Raw genomic sequence first — 19937 nt, 5'->3', positions numbered from 1 at the left:
TTTTCAGAGAAGGCATTTAGTAATATTTCACAAGATGTGTAGTTGTGGATAATCACCAAAATATGACCAATCTGATTATTTCATTGACTGCAGACTTAGGAGTATGGGGGAAACAGCTGCTCCTAAGTATCATATTACTCCTTGCTGGGAACTAGCACAGTAGAGAGCTCCATTCTCATTATTTTTCTTTGTGTAGTGACTTTTACAGACAGTCTCTGATGTGCATTCTTCCTTAGTTTATTCTCTTACTATTCATATCACATCATACTTTGGTATGGTGCAATATACTTTTCAGGTCTTCATAGAACAGTTCTTTTAGTCCATTGGTGCATGTGCATTTACTATAGATATCATTTATGGGTTCAAATCTGAATGAGCTTGCTTAGCTTTCCTTATCATATTAAAGCTTGCTCAAAACTCTTTCTTTCCACTGTCCCACTATATACTAGTGAGTACTTGGGGGTTGTCAATCTCTTCATTTCTGTACCATTTCCTGTAGCCCTACAACATTGTTGTTGTTGTTGCGGTCTTCAGTCCTGAGACTGGTTTGATGTAGCTCTCCATGCTACAGCCCTACATTATCGTATTGAAATTTTAAAATTTTGTTGGTTATTTCATTCATTTTTCCTTGCTGAAGTACTGTCCTCACATTCCTTGATGTTACTGTCAAATCTTTTATCAGCTTTCTATGCCAGGGTTGTGATAAGTATTTTCCATCCAGTGTCTGATGTTTTCCCAATCGAAATCTTTTGTGGTATGGTGTTATCAGCCCCATACCCAATTCCCAACCTGAATGACCGGATTTGTCAGGTGTACTGTAGTAGGGAAGCTGGCTTCACTGCACCTCTGGAGCCCTCCCAGCCCCACGTTGGACAAGCTGCCTGTTTGCTTTGTCAATTTCATCCAGCTTATGTGGCCCTACCAGTTGCAATGCTGCTGCTGTTGGCACAGCCATTGATTTTGTAAAAGCTTAGGAAGAATCCTGCCTGGTACTGAATGTGCCTTCAGTGACGTGGTGTCCCCAGGGTTGGAAACATCTGAATTTACCACAAATCTGGATATTGCACTATTCCAGGAGCCAGCCAGATTGAGACGTACAATGAGGCCCCTTTTAAATTATTCAGGTGCTACTGATAATGGTGGCAAACAGAAGAACTTGACATATCCATATCCTTCAGTGATCACACGTCATTAGAGGCTTTTCATGTCACTAGTGTGTCCTACCACAATAACACAAAACACAGTCAACACTAATATACTCTGGTTGTTCAGTTTCTCCCTGACCTACACATTCACTTGATGTCATACATTGAATGTGTTTTGGATATGTGATAACTCGTCTGATCCTCCAGTACAACCCGGATATTACATTCATGCAATTAGTTTTCCTACTGTTCATATCGTTTTTATTAGTACTTTCAGTTTGTTGATACCCAGAATGTTAGTTCCTACCCATTTTTGCATTACAGTGTGTTTCTAGACTGTCAGTGAGCTAAGCCATTTTCTTTTGGTCCCTGTAGTGATGGTCTGTGGGACTGAGTGCAGGGACTTCAATGTACAAGGATTACAGACATATACCTGCAATCAAAGTTAATTACCGTGTTTTTTGAGCTAATTAAAGTTTAGGGTTATCTGTAGAATATCAATAAATGTATCGCTGGCAGCTGTATGGTAAGTTGGGCCAAGTGGAAGCAAAAAGAGATTCGAATAGGAAAGTATATAGAGGGACTGTTGTACAGAAATTTTTATTATTTCCATTTAAAAGTTTGTGTTCTTACAAACACTAAAGACAAGAAGTGGTAGGTTCAAAGGCATCAGTTCATTGCTCGATTTTCATTGCCTCTCGTCATTTGGCTCATCTCATCTTTTTAAACAAGACATACATGAGCTGGGATCATAGAAAGGGGTTTCCCACATCCCTTCTGTTCTGGAATGATCGTAGTACATTTTTCAGAATATTAATGTTTTTACTTTCCCATGCTGAATTTTGGATAGATTCTAATGGATTCATTAGAGTCCAGTTCTGTATGAAGGTTCTCGAACCTCAGATAATCAGCAATTTACCATCATATTTCCTTACTGCTCCTGCAGTAAAATTGAAAAAGATGGCTGTCAATTAAAATTGCTCACATTATTTATGCTTTACAATAATAATGGTTAGATTTGATGGGATAAGTAGATATTTTGTAAATACTTCAGGGTACACCATGTGTGCTCTGTGGCTTATGACTTAACAGAAATCTGTTGTACCTGATGGTGGAACTTACTGGTGCACATTCAGCAGATTCCAGGACCTGAAAAAATTCATTGCAGAGATTCAGTGCTACTGGTTGTAATAAGCTGTTGAATCCTTCATTGCTGGTCTGTTCCTGCTAGAAAGTAAGAAGTGACAGGACACCTTCCTGTAGAGTTGCATGAAGTACCATCTGAAATATACAGAAGAAATATACATTGTATCGGTTATTGAAGTTCATACAGCTTCTTTATACGTTTTATAATAAAATTCTGCAGCCAAGTTGATGGTTACTGACCACTTGCCTTATAAATACATCTTGTAAGCAATGGGAAACCCTAAAAGCTGCAGCAATACCACCTCAATTGATTACAAAGTAATGTGTGACCCCCTCCCTGCCCTTCTCTCTTTCTGTTGTGTTCAAGGCTTTGGCCTACAGATTGATGACTTAATTTCCCCTCGAAACTCTGTTGCAGGAATAAAAAATGAAAAGAACTTTTGTACAAATTCACATTATTTGCTTGTTTTTAATTTTCATTGTTTGTCTCTTCGAGGTAAAAAATGTACTTACTTTTTGCATATAGTTAACACAACTCACAAGGTACTGTCTCTCAGATTGCATGACAATTTTTGCTCTCTCTCTCTCTCTCTCTCTCTCTCTCTCTCTCTCTCTCTCTCTCTCTCTCTCTCTCTCTCTCTCCAGTTTTAACAATCTTCAATTTGATGAAATTGTTTTATTTGGATGGAGGAAGATGTAGTGATATAGTTAAAAAAATAAGATTGTTTTACGGTAGCCAGAGACCAGTTATGTTAGTAGAGGATCTGTCAGAGAAAGAATTTCAGGAAAATTGTGATGGGGACCTTTCTGCTTCTGTAACAAAGTACTTAGTGTTGGTTAAAATCAAATGTGTTCAAAGTGCTGATAAAAATATTTAGATCCCAACATTGAATTTAAATTTTTGCAGACTTTCTTTTTGTGCCTGTCAAAAGCAGTTCATCTGTGGAAGTTTAAACCCTGGAATTTAGTTTTATTTGATGATTCTCTTGTTATAGAGATACATAATATTATTCCTATGCAATCAAGTTCTCATAAGTTCATTACTGTTTAAAAAAACCACACAGAATTATTTGATTCCGTGAGATGAAATGAAAAATACTGCAGACTTCATTTAGTGCAACAAAATCAATGAGGATTATTTAAACAATATTTGAATAATTGTAAAATAAATATTATGTAACCGACATTAAACTGAGATTTAAGGTGCAAATAAAATGAAATTTTTAAACTACGGGTCCCGCAGAACCCATCTCATGGTATATGTTGCAGAGAAATTGTCTCAGGAGTTAAACATTAATCACTTCTATCCAGTATTGTACTCTTGATAAAATGTCTCATTGCCATAATACTGTTAAGGGTACAATAATTGCGGATATATATAATGAGGAAGTCAAGAAGTGAGATATTTCTATTTGAGGTTAGTAGATTTTTTCCATCTGGCACTGCATTGGTGCTTTTGATGTTATAAATTATATTAAAGAGAGATTGCAAAAGATCAAAAAGATCTCTGAAACAAAACAGTTAGGATAACTTCAGCTCTTTGGAAAAGTAACCAATTTTTTCACTTTCATTTAAATATCTGTTCATTTATCCTTGTAATTCAAAATTTTATTTCTATCTTTACATTTCTATTGATGTTTCGCTTTTCAGGTACAACAGAAAGTATTGATAAACATAAATATTCGCCTGATTAAGCCCATGTAAGTAGCTCAGGCTAAGCTTGAGTATGTTACATATGACTTAACACTTGCTAAGGCCTGTTCTTGAGAGAGTCAATTTTTCTAAGAGTGTCATGAGAACTAATGTTTGTCATTAACCAATTGTCTCTCTTTGTGGTGTAATAATAATAATAATAATAATAATAATGTATATCTTAAACTAAATCCACTGCAGTTTTGTGTGTCTTTTCTTAAAAATTACAGCCTGAACAAATAGTATGCTTATACACCAGCAGAAGTTGGGTTGAATGCGATTCGCCTTTTAGTATGAAGTCCTGTAATCCTAATGATAGTTCACTAACTATTTAAATAATGAACACCATATAAGATTAATTGCACCAATATTGAGCAGCGTATAATACACACACACACACACACACACACACACACACACACACACACACACACACACACACACGTCTTTATTCTGCTTTTAACAATGTTGTGAACAGGACCAGAGCTCATTCTTCACTTTTTTGGTTCTTCAATATCCTAGGTCTCTGTAAAGTGAAACAAACATGTGTGTAAAGTGGTGTAAATTACAGTGTTATCTATAACTTTTTTGTCAGTGTCTCCGTGTCCCACATAATCTGTAAAGCAATAAAACATGATAAAGAAATTTTGCACATATCTGTGTCATATAAATGAAAGAGCAGCCCAAAATAAAACTTAAATATTTAACAAGGAAAAAGGGGGAAAATTTTGTAACCTTCATCCAGTTACTGCTCAGTCTTTCATGTGACTACAAATGCATGCTTTTACTATGTCATCTTTCATGCATGCACTTCGTTTTTGTGAGGATACATTTCAGATGCCACAGGTTACCAATACCCAGTGATATATTTGGATATGTTGCAGTATGTTAATGAATAATCAGTTTCGAAAAGTTTATTATGTAAGTGACACCTTGGTTAGCTGCTGTAATATACAAAGTGTCGTCTGGCAGTGTATGCTAATGGACTCTGCTAGACTAAATTTTTCTACTGTTTGACAAAGGATTGTTTCTATCATACTGATATATCATCTCATGATTGTTTTTTATAATGCATATCATTGTTACATGATAGCCAGTAAGGCTGTAGTAAAACACATCACTTAAGAGTATCATATAAATGATTAACATATTGCCATAATTTTCACTGAGAAGTGTATTGACAAATAAGCAAGAGAGGGCATTGCTATGGTTTAGGACAAACCCTTCAGAACTGACAGAATACATATATATCAAATTAGTCACTCCCAGGAGAGACTATGCTAAAATCGTGTAAACATCGCCTCTAGTCTTGATAATGGCCTCAATTATGTGAGGAGGAGTGTCCACAAATTTCTGCATGTGTGTAACATGTAACTGAATTCACTTCGATGATTGTCCTGGAGAGCTACCAAAATGCGTGGATGTTGAGTCCTATATTTCACTTCTGTTTCAGATAGTAACAGACATGCTCTGTGAGATTAAGGTAAGGTGAAATAGCAACCAGTCGAAGGGCAATAGAGAAAGCAAATATTTGTCTGATTAAGAAATCTGCATGCAGTTTTGCAGATGTAGCTGTTGTCAGCATGAAAGATGGGATTGTCCACAGCATACTTATCATTTAAATGGAGAAGAAAAGGCAAATACTTGCTTGCTGAGAATATTAAAATACACATCCTGCCTAATGTTTGCATTAGCCTTAATGTATAAAGCCCAAATGATGGTAGGAGAAACATCATGAATCACCTGTGAACTTATCATCTTCACCACATGGCTTAAATGCCACATTGAGTTGTTGGTGCAGTAGATACCATGCATCATTTGAAAAGAGAAAAAATTGTGGCAGTCAGGCCCTACTACTATCTTCCACTCAGCTACTGTGCTGTTTCTTCATTGTTGGGCCTATTGAGATAGTGTATGTGTCACCATATGCAGTAGTCTGTAATGAGCTAACAGACTGTGCTAGCAGTTCCATTTTTGATCACTTGGAAGCTAGTTAGCTGCATTCAGTGACAGTCCATACATAGCACATCAAAGTGACAATGTGCTCTTCAAAGTCAGAGGAGGTGGTTAATATTTGGTCTGGTGAGCTTAAAAAGTCTGCCTGCCTGCCTTTGCCCCTGCTGAAGAAGCCCACTTCTTTCCAAAAGCAAATTTCTTCAGTCGGCACATGTTGCTGTTGTGCAAGTGCACGCTCGCACACACACTGCAAAATGTTATTTAAGGAAAAAAATTGATGTATCTCTCTTGTTCAACAAGGAAGTTACAGCTAATATGTCACAATTAAAGATTGGTAACACATTGAGAAAAAATTAACAGTGGATAAAACAGCTTATCTGGGAGACCAGGTTGGGAGTGTTTTGGAAATGTTACTGCCAGTGGCACAGGCACACAGTTACCATCTCAAGCTCCACAAAATTGGATGAAATTTGGAAACCTGCTCTCTGGTTCCCTCTAAACCTGTATGTTCCCCAAGTCATCAAAGTTTCTGTAGACGCTTGTGAATTACATAATGCAATCAGTTTTTACTGTTCACTTCAAGGGAGTGGGGTGGGGGTAGCAAGTATTAGTTAGTGTAGTGAGTTCTTATATTTGCCCAGATGGTCACCTATAGATCAGATGGCATTATGATAAATGCATTTAACATATCTTCCATGCAGAGTGTTACTGGTGCTGAGAGTACCATTGATTGTAATTGAGATTGGCACCTGAACTATCGTTCGACAGTTAACTCAGTACAGTTATATAGGAGCAAACCTGTCACCATTCTTTTGAGCTTTCTCACACCTCTCAGTACAAAATGGTGTTTCAATATACACGAAATTACATATTCCTTGGGATTTCAGTGAGCTTTATGGTGTAGGAGTCACCCATTTTTGTGCTGGAAATGTTACTGTTTTATCAGCTTATTTGCCGGCAAACTGTTAGACGTTGTTTCATGCTAATAAAAGAAAATTAGTTACTACTCACTTTATTGTTCAATATACACCTCATCGCTGTAGCCTCAGTCGCCCAGTTGCTATGAAGGCTGTAGTAAAATCTGCTATCGTCCGTGGTAGACTGTGTTTGCTAGAGATCACTGTCAGCCAGCATAGACAGCTGACTCCCGGACTGGCAGGTGTCCACATGCCAGTCCAAAGGCACTTTCCATGGGGCAGATCAAAGAAGGTGTGACTGAGGTGCATGTATAATTGATTCACATGTCACCCTGAGAATGCTCGGTCCCCCTCTGGTCATTGCCCGAATTGTCCCTTCAGGAGGACCATGGTATTTATTGTATGCCATGAAGTCTGATGTGATGTTTGTTGATCCTGGCCTGCTGGTTAGGTATGCCCTCTGTCCTGTACAAAGCTGAAGGATCAAAGCATCTTGAGGCCTGAACTGAAACTGTGGTGGGAGGACCCATGGCCTACCTATTAATGGTAGATACATTCCTGGACTTCAGCGTTGGTTAATTGTGGTTGTGGAACTGCTATCATTACACAAGACATACAGTGTATGACTGTCACAGTGTGAAAATACTTGAACAATCTTAAACAAGATGTTAACAATAAAATAATCAGAGAATTGAGTGCAAATGACAAGAAGTTTGCCATCAATCCTAGCCGCACCGTCTGAGGTGCTTGTCATGGTCCGTGGGCCCCCCCCCCCCCCCTCCCTCCAAGCCTGAGGTTTGCGTCCTCGTGTGTGTGTGTGTGTGTGTGTGTGTGTGTGTGTGTGTGTGTGTGTAGCATAAGTTAGATTAACTAGTGTGTAGGCTTAGGGACCAATGACCTCAGCAGTTTGGTCTCCTAAGACCTTAACCATAATCTTCTAAATTTTTCCATCAATCCTACTGATCGACTGTCTAAGCCAGCTGGTCATGTTATTTATCCTGAACTAAGAGAAGGTTTTGCTGAGACACACCAGTTATAATAACGTAATTGGTCCAGTTTATTACTAGTGGTCAACTGTCTCTGGCTGTGCTACATTTGCTTAATTTGCTTGTCAGTAGTTCTAACTGCTCCATCAGGTCACTGATAGGTGTTGTTGCATCCTATCTGTTGCATCTTATTTAATGTTAAGAGGGCAATGAAGGCAGTTTGGTGTGTGCTTGTCTTACAGTTTCTCTCTTAGCTCTCTCACAAGTGTTAGCTGTGTCAAAATATTTATGCCTTGCATCTGACTTGGGTTGACACATCGATGCACTGAAGCAGTGATGGGGTGTGGTTAATGGTAATGAATTCTTATTGACGTGATAAAGTTGAAAGGTGAATTGACCTTCAAAGAGTGAAAGATTTTAATTTCAACACTGTGGTAATATTGGCTGGCAGCGTAGTTGGGAAAAAAGTGTAAAATATTGCTGGAATTTCTGTATTAGAATAGCACTCTGTGGTATGTTTGAAACCTGATTTCACATCTTTTGAAGACGAAAAAAAGTTTAACATACTCTAGTTGTAGTTTCAAATGTGAAAACAGATTTGTCATCCATACTTAAATCTAATAATATATGGAGAAGGAAGTACTTGCAAATATTGCTTTAGCTAGGTTGGAGCAGTTTTATAATTGGTGAAACTGCAATGGCACATCATATAGTATCTGATGAGAAGTCCCACTTCTATAAACAAGACTTCCTGTGAACACAAATTAATAGTGTGGAAATAGTTTATAAATTTAAAAATTTTACTAGTTTGTGAGAAATGTGTGTGTTTAGGTTGCAAGCATTGTTACTCTTAAATTCTGAACTACTGCGTCTTGAAATGAAGGGTGTTTCAAACAGAATATACGTATTTATATTGAATCTTAAGACAAACAATTGTGAAATTTCAGACACACATTTATGAACAGCTCATGTTTTAGAGTACAGATATTCAGTATGTCCTCCATCAGCAACACGAATAATACTGCATCAGTACTCAAATGCCTCCCACACTCAGGTAAGCACATCCATATTCAGCGATGTTATGGCAGTACAGATAGGGTATCAAAACTCCTCATGATTCTGTGGTCATTTGGTGCGTAAACATTGTGTGTAATGAAACACCGCAGGAAATAGTTGCAGGATGTCAAATGTAGTGTTCGAGGAGGCCAGTGGAGAAGTGTTAACATGCCAGCTGTTTGATGACCAATCCAGTGACTCGGTCTAGTTTCATTCAGATATTCCCATACATGTTGACTCCATTGAAGGGGTGCTCCATATTTTTGAAAATGAAGCTGCCCTCTTCCAGCCTTGGAAGCAACAAGTTTTGTAACATAACAAGATATTGTTGGCCGTCATCCTCTTTGCTGGCAGTTTTACTGCAGATTCTCCCGTTTCAGAAGGTGTTAATAATGCCAACACAGGAATACCTGACAAATTACTATGTCTTTGTCATACTGGTCATTCCTTGCATAGGTTGTTTTCAACGATGGTCCCAAACCCTCCTCTGCTCTGGGTGGGTAGTTGCCTTTGCTCACATGTTCTGTTGTTTATTCTCTTCCCCTCCCTTTCCCAGTTGATTCACTTCTCAAGATCTTTTTGCAGAATCATATTTCGAATGGTTCCACTAACTGCTTTTCAAGGTTGTAGACTGTAGTAAAATATAGTTGATCAATGTTTAATGTGATTTTATTCTGTGTTTTTGCCATGCTGCTGCCAATGTTCTTTGATATGCGTAGATGCCAGAATTATTTCAATCCCTGTGCTATCTTATCCTATCCATTTTAGATGTGTAGCTGGTTATTCTTTAGTACTAAAAATTCATTACTTACTCCTTTGCTTCATTTATTCCTGGGAAAGTACGTCAGCCTCCGTCGTATTTAATTTTTATTTATTTTGTCTGAAAAGATGAGTGTCAAGGACAGTCTTTACCATTGATGTATGCTTCTCTTCACTTGTTGAAGAGTAAACTTGAATAACATTGTGTGAAACAGATGATATTTCACATTGTTCAATTTCATCTTTCCCACATTATTTTTGCCCATATTGGTCATCAAGAGTCTCATAGCAGAACCAGCGCACATTGGTCTGTCGATTACTCATATGATTTTGAATGCATCCCTCTTGGTTTTTGAACATTTTTGATCAAATTCTAAGTTGATTTTCGAATGAATTGTCAGTTGATTTCTGAATGTGTGCATAGTGTACTTGACGTTTGTCAGGGGAATCCCCATCGCATCTAGAAATAAACTTTGCTGCAGACAAAAGGGATGTGTCTATACAAGCTGAGCGAAAAAGCCGAAAGGATGAATGACAATCACTGTGTATGTGGTTGACTGGGTTTGCAAACGTGAGCGTTGTTATAATTACTAGCGAATTCCATTGAGTCAGGCTGCCATTGGGGAAATAAACGACTAACAGATTACGTATTGTCTTCTCCGTGTATCCAAGAAAATGAAATTTTGACAAACTTTTTGGCCTGATCGCTACACCACTAAGGGCCAGATATACAGTCCCTGGCTAGCAGCCGCTAAGTTCTGTTCTGGGAGTTGTACAAACATGTAATAAATGCAGGGTAATAAAACCAGTGATTATGACAGGATTAGTGAAGTTAACCAGAGAATAAATTTTGACACTGGCAGGAATAGTTACAGAATTAGTGATGACAGGATTGTTTGTTAGAACGAGAAGGGAGAAGAAACAGGGACTCTCACAAATTACGGAAGCATGCGATTATTTAAATTTTTATATAAATTTCTTACTACTACTTTTCGATCTCATGCTTCAGAAGCTAGAGAGTATAATGAAATGTGAAACTATTTCCTAACACAAAACTTCTTGCTTGTAGTCGGCCTAATAGGCATTAGATATTGGTATTTCGTGAATTATATTCTGTCGTGTTATAAAAATGACCATTGTTTCATTTCATCTAGCAGACCAGTCTTGGTACTATTTGTATTAACAACAGCTTTTCTAGTATTAGATAACAACATTTCGTTTTTTCATGTAGCATAATGTTCACGAACTTTGATCGGGTAATAGATTCTTTCCCAAAAAGGAAAGTACGCCATATAAAGCTGAGGCAAGATTAGAGAGAGAGAGAGAGAGAGAGAAGCTAGGACTTACGGATTGAAGAAATGTGTACTGTCCTGCTTGTCTCATGTCTTTACTCAATTTATATATCCTATATTTAATTTTGTCACACAAAACAGCAAGTTATTAGCTAATAGGCACAAAACACTGCAAATTTTCTGAAGCGTTCTTGTTCTGGAGATTTTTTGAAGAGGGTCAAGACGCCAAACCGGCCGACTGGGAGCGGGAGAGGCACCACAGGACATTTTAATTTCCACTGGCCTGAATGTAGTTTGATGGCATCCATTACAAAATATTACACGTTTGAATTCCACAGAGCAAAATAGAGACGTGTAATGGAAGAATGCTTTGTGAAGAGGCATGGCACTGCACTTCAGCAAACTTGAGACCAAATAACATGTCTTAAGTTCCCTTCAACATATATCTTTTATGTATCACTCTTCAGAAAGATGTGCGCTACAGAATGAAGACACTTTTGAAAATTCGATTTTTTAAATATTTGACATCCTACCTCAAACACTTGAGGGAGGGGGAGCACCACTATCTAATATTGCCCCGGTTCAGAAATATTGTAGATCCGGACCTGATGCACAGATCAGTCTGAGTTGTAGTGGGAGGTGGTAGTCTCCATGTGACCTGTGTTTACGTTAAGTGATTTTGCTGTTTCGTCTTCGTGTATTTCTCTCACGTCAAATGAAGAGAAAACGGATTTCTATAGCCAGGAGCTATCAAGTGAACTAAAATACACTCACATAATTACAGAGGGCGAAAATATGTTCTTAGTTTCAGATTTTATTTTGTTTCCACCTTTCTGACAGGGAAGCGTTCATCACCTTGCAGATCAATGAAGTTCTTTTTGTCGATTTGTTACAGAAATTTGACTTTCATTAATCTTTTCTGCTGAGGCAGGCAATTTATTTGAAACAAAGTGTTTAATTTCACACCATTGGCTAGTTTCAACTGCTAGCAACATTTTAAGTTCACGTTTTCATCTTCTAGCATGTATGTCATAATAAAGAACCTAACATGAGATAATACGGTACTGGCACTCCAAGAAAATTTACATCTGAATCTGGGCATATGAATGTGCACTTTAAGCCGAATTATGCATTTTAGTATTGTTCACAAAATTCCCATGCTCTTGGTGTATCCTCGGATGTCTTGTTTCTGTTATGGCATAACGTAAGATCTTTCAATGTTTTTCACGTGCGAACGTACAGGCTTCCTGCGTTATTGTAGTTGCTCAAGCGCGGCGATGCCTGTCATCTGGCGCAGCTGCTGAAACGAATCTCTTTCTAACAGGTCACGGCAAAATATTCCGAATTGTTGTTTAAGAAGCGTACCTTTCAAGTAAATTAAATTTCCTTTTACATAAGATGAACTCTGTGTGCAAATTTTTGATGAATTTCTTAAACCACAGAGCGTTTGACTCTCATTCAAAAATCAAATTCTTGAGGACGACCATTTAGAATATTTTCGAGCCCAGACATATATGTCGTCGAGCCCAGACATTTATGTTGTCGTCAAAATTTTTACTGGCACATTTTTTGTGATATGTCTTACAGTGTAACACGCACAGAAAAGATAAACATGTGTGAAAGCTTCTTGCAGCTTATTAATCTTGGAGACCAATACTGTACGTAAAAGCTTTTCTTTTGTTGTAGCGACACTCCATGTACCAATTTAATCCATTACCTTTTCCTATTTGTGTGTTCACGCTACTTAACTGTGATGTTGCTATTGGGTGACTACATAAAGTGTCCTTTGCTCTGAATATCCGCTGTCATTGGCTGACGAGATCGCATGACACGAGCTACAACTGGCTTACAAAACCGCATCGCAGTCTCAATTTCAATCCTTCGGAAAGTAACATGTGGTGGTTGATGGCATTCGAATTCATACTTTCGTAATACAAAAATATGCAGTGTACATGTTGCTTAACGTCAGACATCTTTCCAAAACGTGTTTTCTCCCCTGAGTTTCAGGAAATTCTACGCCAGTGTACAAAACCACAAAGATTAAAAGTATTGATAAATTTTACAGTTATGAGGAAAAGTATACTGTTACTCGACACGGAAAAAGTGTATTTTCATCTGGGAGGAAGTGTATTTTTAACCAGAAATCCTGGAAAAATCCGGGAATTTCACTTTACATATTTTTGGATATGAGTATATGAAGCAGTGGTGTTGGGCACTTCACTGTGATTCATTTGAAGTAATGCTATCTTGAGTTTCTATTTTAGATATTTTACCACCAAGACCAATTAATCATTAGTCTGTGACCCATTATAAGGCGAGTACACCCGACATTTTAACAGTTTAAGGAATGATCTGCTAAATTCAAATGTATTTGTACCATTTTATGTTAATATATAACTATTAGAAGGAATTGTGCAAAATGGCTGCCACATTTGGTGAATACTGACTGTAGGCAACTGTGAAATATAATTTAAGAAATGTTTGAACAGCATTAAAACTGTACTGCATAGATATGTCCGTTGTTTCCAAGGAGTACAAGAACAATGTGCAGTTTGAGGAGGGGGGAAAATAACAACTGGTAAATTTGTCCTAAAGTCTCCAGGATAAGTTGGTAAAAAATGAATGATGCATCAAATGTAAAAGGTCAATGGAGTGACCCACACACATTTCCACACATAGTAAATTTGTTGCTAAAAATCATGGGGTACCCAGTGAGAAAAAGTTACAGTAGCCAAGGCGGGTTTTTTTTGTGGACTTTAACAATAACTTCGTGAACGGGAAACTCAAAATTCAAAAAATTGGGCCTGGTCTGATTACCAAAATTCAAAAAATTGGGCCTGGTCTGATTACCAATAACAGGGATCCTAAGCTACTCTCCTGTTGCTCTCATCTCTCTGTCTACTTGCAAGTTCATAGATGTATTGTAGATACATGGGGTTTTGTAATGTCTTCCTTTCATCCATGTCTAAAGAGAATTACAGCCAACTTTCTTCTTTTATTTTGTAAGCCTAACTTGTTTGTTTTCCATTCATTTTAATGCTGTAACAAACTATTGGGTGCAGTGGGTAACTACCGTGTGAGTGTGATGAGAGGATTTTTCTTCTTAGAAATGCTAATAGTAGCAGCTGATGAGTAGTTCAGGTTAAAACTGCTTTTGTTGGTGACAGGTGATACTAGTTATGAAGCTATGGTCGTTGCAGGATTATTGGCTATACATAGCTCTCTTGGTCAATGTTTGTATCTATATATTAATTGTAAGTCAAGTATTTTGCATTGTTGTTGTTGTTGTTGTTGTCTTCAGTCCTGAGACTGGTTTGATGCAGCTCTCCATGCTACTCTATCCTGTGCAAGCTGCTTCATCTCCCAGTACCTACTGCAACCTACATCCTTCTGAATCTGCTTAGTGTACTCATCTCTCGGTCTCCCTCTACGATTTTTACCCTCCACGCTGCCCTCCAATGCTAAATTTGTGATCCCTTGATGCCTCAAAACATGTCCTACCAACCAATCCCTTCTTCTAGTCAAGTTGTGCCACAAACTTCTCTTCTCCCCAATCCTATTCAATACCTCCTCATTAGTTACGTGATCTATCCACCTTATCTTCAGTATTCTTCTGTAGCACCACATTTCGAAAGCTTCTATTCTCTTCTTGTCCAAACTAGTTATCGTCCATGTTTCACTTCCATACATGGCTACACTCCAAACAAATACTTTCAGAAATGACTTCCTGATACATAAATCTATATTCGATGTTAACAAATTTCTCTTCTTCAGAAAGGCTTTCCTTGCCATTGCCAGTCTACATTTTATATCCTCTCTACTTCGACCATCATCAGTTATTTTACTTCCTAAATAGCAAAACTCCTTTACTACTTTAAGTGTCTCATTTCCTAATCTAATTCCCTCAGCATCACCCGATTTAATTTGACTACATTCCATTATCCTCGTTTTGCTTTTGTTAATGTTCATCTTATATCCTCCTTTCAAGACACTTTCCATTCCGTTCAACTGCTCATCCAAGTCCTTTGCCGTCTCTGACAGAATTACAATGTCATCGGCGAACCTCAAAGTTTTTACTTAGTCTCCATGAATTTTAATACCTACTCCAAATTTTTCTTTTGTTTCCTTTACTGCTTGCTCAATATACAGATTGAATAACATCGGGGAGAGGCTACAACCCTGTCTCACTCCTTTCCCAACCACTGCTTCCCTTTCATGCCCCTCGACTCTTATGACTGCCATCTGGTTTCTGTACAAATTATAAATAGCCTTTCGCTCCTGTATTTTACCCCTGCCACCTTTAGAATTTGAAAGAGAGTATTCCAGTCAACATTGTCAAAAGCTTTCTCTAAGTCTACAAATGCAAGAAACGTAGGTTTGCCTTTTCTTAATCTTTCTTCTAAGGTAAGTCTAAGGTCAATATTGCCATACGTGTTCCAACATTTCGACGGAATCCAAACTGATGCTCCCTGAGGTCCGCATAAACCAGTTTTTCCATTCGTCTGTAAAGAATTCGCGTTAGTATTTTGCAGCTGTGACTTATTAAACTGATAGTTCGGTAATTTTCATATCTGTCAGCACCTTCTTTCTTTGGGATTGGAATTATTATATTCTTCTTGAAGTCTGAGGGTATTTCGCCTGTCTCATACATCTTGCTCACCAGATGGTAGAGTTTTGTCACGACTGGCTCTCCCAAGGCCTTCAGTAGTTGTAATGGAATGTTGTCTATTCCCGGGGCCTTGTTTCGACTCAGGTCTTTCTGTGCTCTGTCAAACTCTTCACGCAGTATCGTATCTCCCATTTCGTCTTCATCTATATCCTCTTCCATTTCCATAATATTGTCCTCAAGTACATCGCCCTTGTATAAACCTTCTATATACTCCTTCCACCTTTCTGCCTTCCCTTCTTTGCTTAGAACTGGGCTGCCATCTGAGCTCTTGATATTCATACACGTGGTTCTCTTCTCTCCAAAGGTCTCTTTAATTTTCCTGTAGGCAGTATCTATCTTACCCCTAGTGAGATAAGCTTCTACATCCTTACATTTGTCCTCTAGCCATCCCTGTTTAGCCATTTTGCACTTCCTGTCGATCTCATTTTTGAGACGTTTGTATTCCTTTTTGCCTGCTTCATTTACTGCATTTTTATATTTTCTCCTTTCATCAATTAAATTCAATATTTCTTCTGTTACCCAAGGATTTCTAGCAGCCCTCGTCTTTGTACCTACTTTATCCTCTGCTGCCTTCACTACTACATCCCTCAGAGCTACCCATTCTTCTTCTACTGTATTTCTTTCCCCTATTCCTGTCAATTGTTCCCTTATGCTCCCCCTGAAACTCTGTACAATCTCTGGTTCTTTCAGTTTATCCAGGTCCCATCTCCTTAATTTCCCACATTTTTGCAGTTTCTTCAGTTTTAATCTACAGGTCATAACCAATAGATTGTGGTCAGAGTCCACATCTGCCCCTGGAAATGTCTTACAACTTAAAGCCTGGTTCCTAAATCTCTGTCTTACCATTATATAATCTATCTGATACCTTTTAGTATCTCCAGGGTTCTTCCACGTATACAACCTTCTTTCATGATTCTTAAACCAAGTGTTAGCTATGATTAAGTTGTGCTCTGTGCAAAATTCTACTAGGCGGCTTCCTCTTTCATTTCTTAGCCCCAATCCATATTCACCTACTATGTTTCCTTCTCTCCCTTTTCCTACACTCGAATTCCAGTCACCCATTACTATTAAATTTTCGTCTCCCTTCACTATCTGAATAATCTCTTTTATTTCATCGTACATTTCTTCAATTTCTTCGTCATCTGCAGAGCTAGTTGGCATATAAACTTGTACTACTGTAGTAGGTGTGGGCTTCGTATCTATCTTGGCCACAATAATGCGTTCACTTTGCTATTTGTAGTAACTTACCCACACTCCTATTTTTGTATTCATTATTAAACCTACTCCTGCATTACCCCTATTTGATTTTGTGTTTATAACCCTGTAGTCACCTGACCAGAAGTCTTGTTCCTCCTGCCACCAAACTTCACTAATTCCCACTATATCTAACTTTAACCTATCCATTTCCCTTTTTAAATTTTCTAACCTACCTGTCCGATTAAGTGATCTGACATTCCACGCTCCGATCCGTAGAACGCCAGTTTTCTATCTCCTGATAACGACGTCGTCCTGAGTAGTCCCCGCCCGGAGATCCCAATGGGGACTATTTTACCTCTGTAATATTTTACCCAAGAGGATGCCATCATCATTTAATCATACAGTAAAGCTGCATGCCCTCGGGAAAAATTACGGCCGCAGTTTCCCCTTGTTTTCAGCCGTTCGCAGTACCAGCACAGCAAGGCCGTTTTGGTTAATGTTGCAAGGCCAGATCAATCAATCATCCAGACTGTTGCCCCTGCAACTACTGAAAAGGCTGCTGCCCCCTTGCATTATTCTTGTTTGTTTCCCTCTATAGTATCTCCTGAACATTTATGTAGTTAGTTACATGTATGAAGTATCATTTATGGCTTCAGTGCAATGTAATTGCCAACATAATTCTGGCTGTTTTTGCCTGCTTGCAAAATCCCCCCCTTCATCACCCATTTCCTCCCCCCCCCCCCCCCCCCCCCCACCCCTTCATCACCCATTTCCACATGTATGAAGTATCATTTATGGCTTCAGTGCAATGTAATTGCCAACATATTCTGGCTGTTTTTGCCTGCTTGCAAAATCCACCCCTTCATCACCCATTTCCTCCCCACCACCCCTTCATCACCCATTTCCTCACCCTCTGTCACTCTATAGGCTCCTAGCTTTGTAGGAAAAATTTGATTTATATTTTATTTGGATTAATAAATATTTAAATGCTTGGTCAAGAACAGTCAGTTTCTTCTCTCTTTGCTTTATCATGATATCTTGTGGAAAGTGTCAAAATGAAACCCTATAGTAGCTTCCTAATAGGGAGCCTCTTTCATTTAGGTTACAGTGCTTTCAGTCTTGTATTTAAGCAGAGCTGCTTTAGGGGTATATGAATTATACAAGGGCGACTATGTCTTCGAAGCTTTCGTTTACTTTACAGGTCTTGGCTCAGGACACTTCAGTGTTAATAGCTAGGCACAACTGAACACATGTTGACACACAGAGATGTAGTACCAGTTATATTACAACATTGCTTTCCTTATTCACACAGATGATTTACCATTATTAAATGTAAGAACAATGGAAACAAAGAAAGCAGAAGACGAACATTTCATGTCTGTTTATCTATGAGTAATGGGTAATTTTAATTGTTATTACTACAGTCAAGGTTAGAACTTCATGGAAGATGCAGCAAGAACTTGGTAGAGCTGAACCAGCTGCGTAGTAAAGAAAGTTTCATGTGATAATTCTACAGGTGATGTGGGATTAAATTACCTGAGAACAGTTACGTCAAATCTATAAAGAAAGTGATATTGGTAAAACAAATTCTCTGAAACAGGCTTGTTTGTACATATTTGAGAAGCAGCATTTGTGAAGAAATACTGGTTCTATAGGGACACAATACCACTATAATTAGCATTTTTTACGTTTATTTTCTTGTTCTTTCTTTATTGTGTCTAACTAGTAAGTTTGTTTGAACCTCCTTGTCACTTCTTTTTTCTTGTATCTCTTCTCCCATTGATTGTGTTCCTTGTTTAAGTTTTGCTGTCTGTCCTGAACGTTGGTGATCAGGATTCTCAGCAAATTTGGATTAGTGAATTAGGATTTTCATGTTTTCAGTCTCAAATTATTACTAAATGCCAATTTCTTTCAAGCCTTCGTTAACTTCTGTAGGCTTCATTGATGAAAATCCACAACACCTAGCTAAGATTAGAATTTAGTTTGTAAGCTTGTTGTCCATTCTATATAGGTGACTTTAAAACACTTTAACTGCTGGTGTCTGTGTGCTCTCTCTCTCTCTCTCTCTCTCTCTCTCTCTCTCTCTCTCTCTCTCTCTCTCTCACTCACTCACTCCCAGTAACTATAGATCTGTGATTGTTTGGAAATTGTTGCTGGAAAAAAGAAAAAAACACAAATTTGTTGACACTGGTATTCAGGAATGTTGCATTTATGTAATTTTTTGTTTCAGCATACACTCAAAGGAACGTTCCCGGAAGCGAGATCATGAACCTGAATCCCTATTGGAGAGGAGCAACAAATCTCTGAAGTCCTCCAGCAGCACTTCCAACGAGAACCCTTAGTCACCTAAATTCTTCATGGCTGTATTTACTACTACTTCTGTTTTACAAGTTAGAACTGTTGTTCCCCTTATGATTGGAGGCTGTATACCATCTTCAGGGATTAGTGTATGTGTGTATTGTATTATTCAATGTCTAGACATTAGTCTTAAAATGTATTACAAAATCACTTTGCTGTTTAAGAGAATCTTTCCTTGTCCTATGTTTCCCTAGAATTTGTGCTACCCCACTTCCTTTTCAAAAGTATGTTTATGGATCTTCAGCACAGTACATGAACAAAATGTGCTTTCAGTTACTATTGTATTATATAAAGGCTAGCATGTTTCCAAATATATATAGGAACTGTCCATATGGCATGCAGTTTTAATTTGTTGATAAAATGTCAGTTTTTAATATTTAGCAGCTCATAGACGTTGGTACTAAGCAAACATTCTAAATTGCCGTCATTATTGTAACAGTGATACATAACTATTATTCACCAAGGTTGTATTATTCCCCTTAAGGTTTTGTGTGTGTGCGCGTGTATGCAAGTTGTTATATGATTAAAATAAAGTTCGGCTGAATTTGATGTCCGTTTCCTTTGGAAGAGCATTTGTGCATATATTATAATATATTCAGTACCAAAAGTCTTAAAACTTGTAATTGTGTTGTTTGCATGTCAGGAGCACAGGTGAATGAATTTTAAATTTTATTTATTAATTTAATATTTCCAACTCTTGGTCTGCACAATAGGCATATCTGCTAGCTTGTAGAGGGACATTCAAATCAAAATGTTCTGGGAAT

General features: G+C 38.0%; 1 protein-coding gene across 3 annotated transcripts in view; it reads left to right on the top strand.

Moving 5' to 3' along the window:
* The window catches only part of LOC126325417 (myeloid leukemia factor), a 135999-nt gene extending 116277 nt beyond the window's left edge, over positions 1-19722 (top strand). For 2 of the 3 annotated variants that reach the window (XM_049995172.1, XM_049995173.1), the window contains one exon: positions 19046-19722. In XM_049995172.1, coding sequence (XP_049851129.1) covers positions 19046-19157 — 112 coding nt within the window. In that variant the 3' untranslated portion in view covers positions 19158-19722. Of the gene's footprint in view, positions 1-3941; positions 3992-19045 lie in introns of all 3 variants that reach the window. The other variant, XM_049995174.1, reaches the window with a different exon arrangement.
* The last annotated feature ends 215 nt before the right edge of the window (positions 19723-19937 follow it).

The sequence above is a fragment of the Schistocerca gregaria genome, chromosome 2 (assembly GCF_023897955.1).
Source record: "Schistocerca gregaria isolate iqSchGreg1 chromosome 2, iqSchGreg1.2, whole genome shotgun sequence".
NCBI classification, from domain to species: Eukaryota; Metazoa; Arthropoda; class Insecta; order Orthoptera; family Acrididae; genus Schistocerca; species Schistocerca gregaria.
This window is presented reverse-complemented; position numbering and strand designations above follow the sequence as displayed.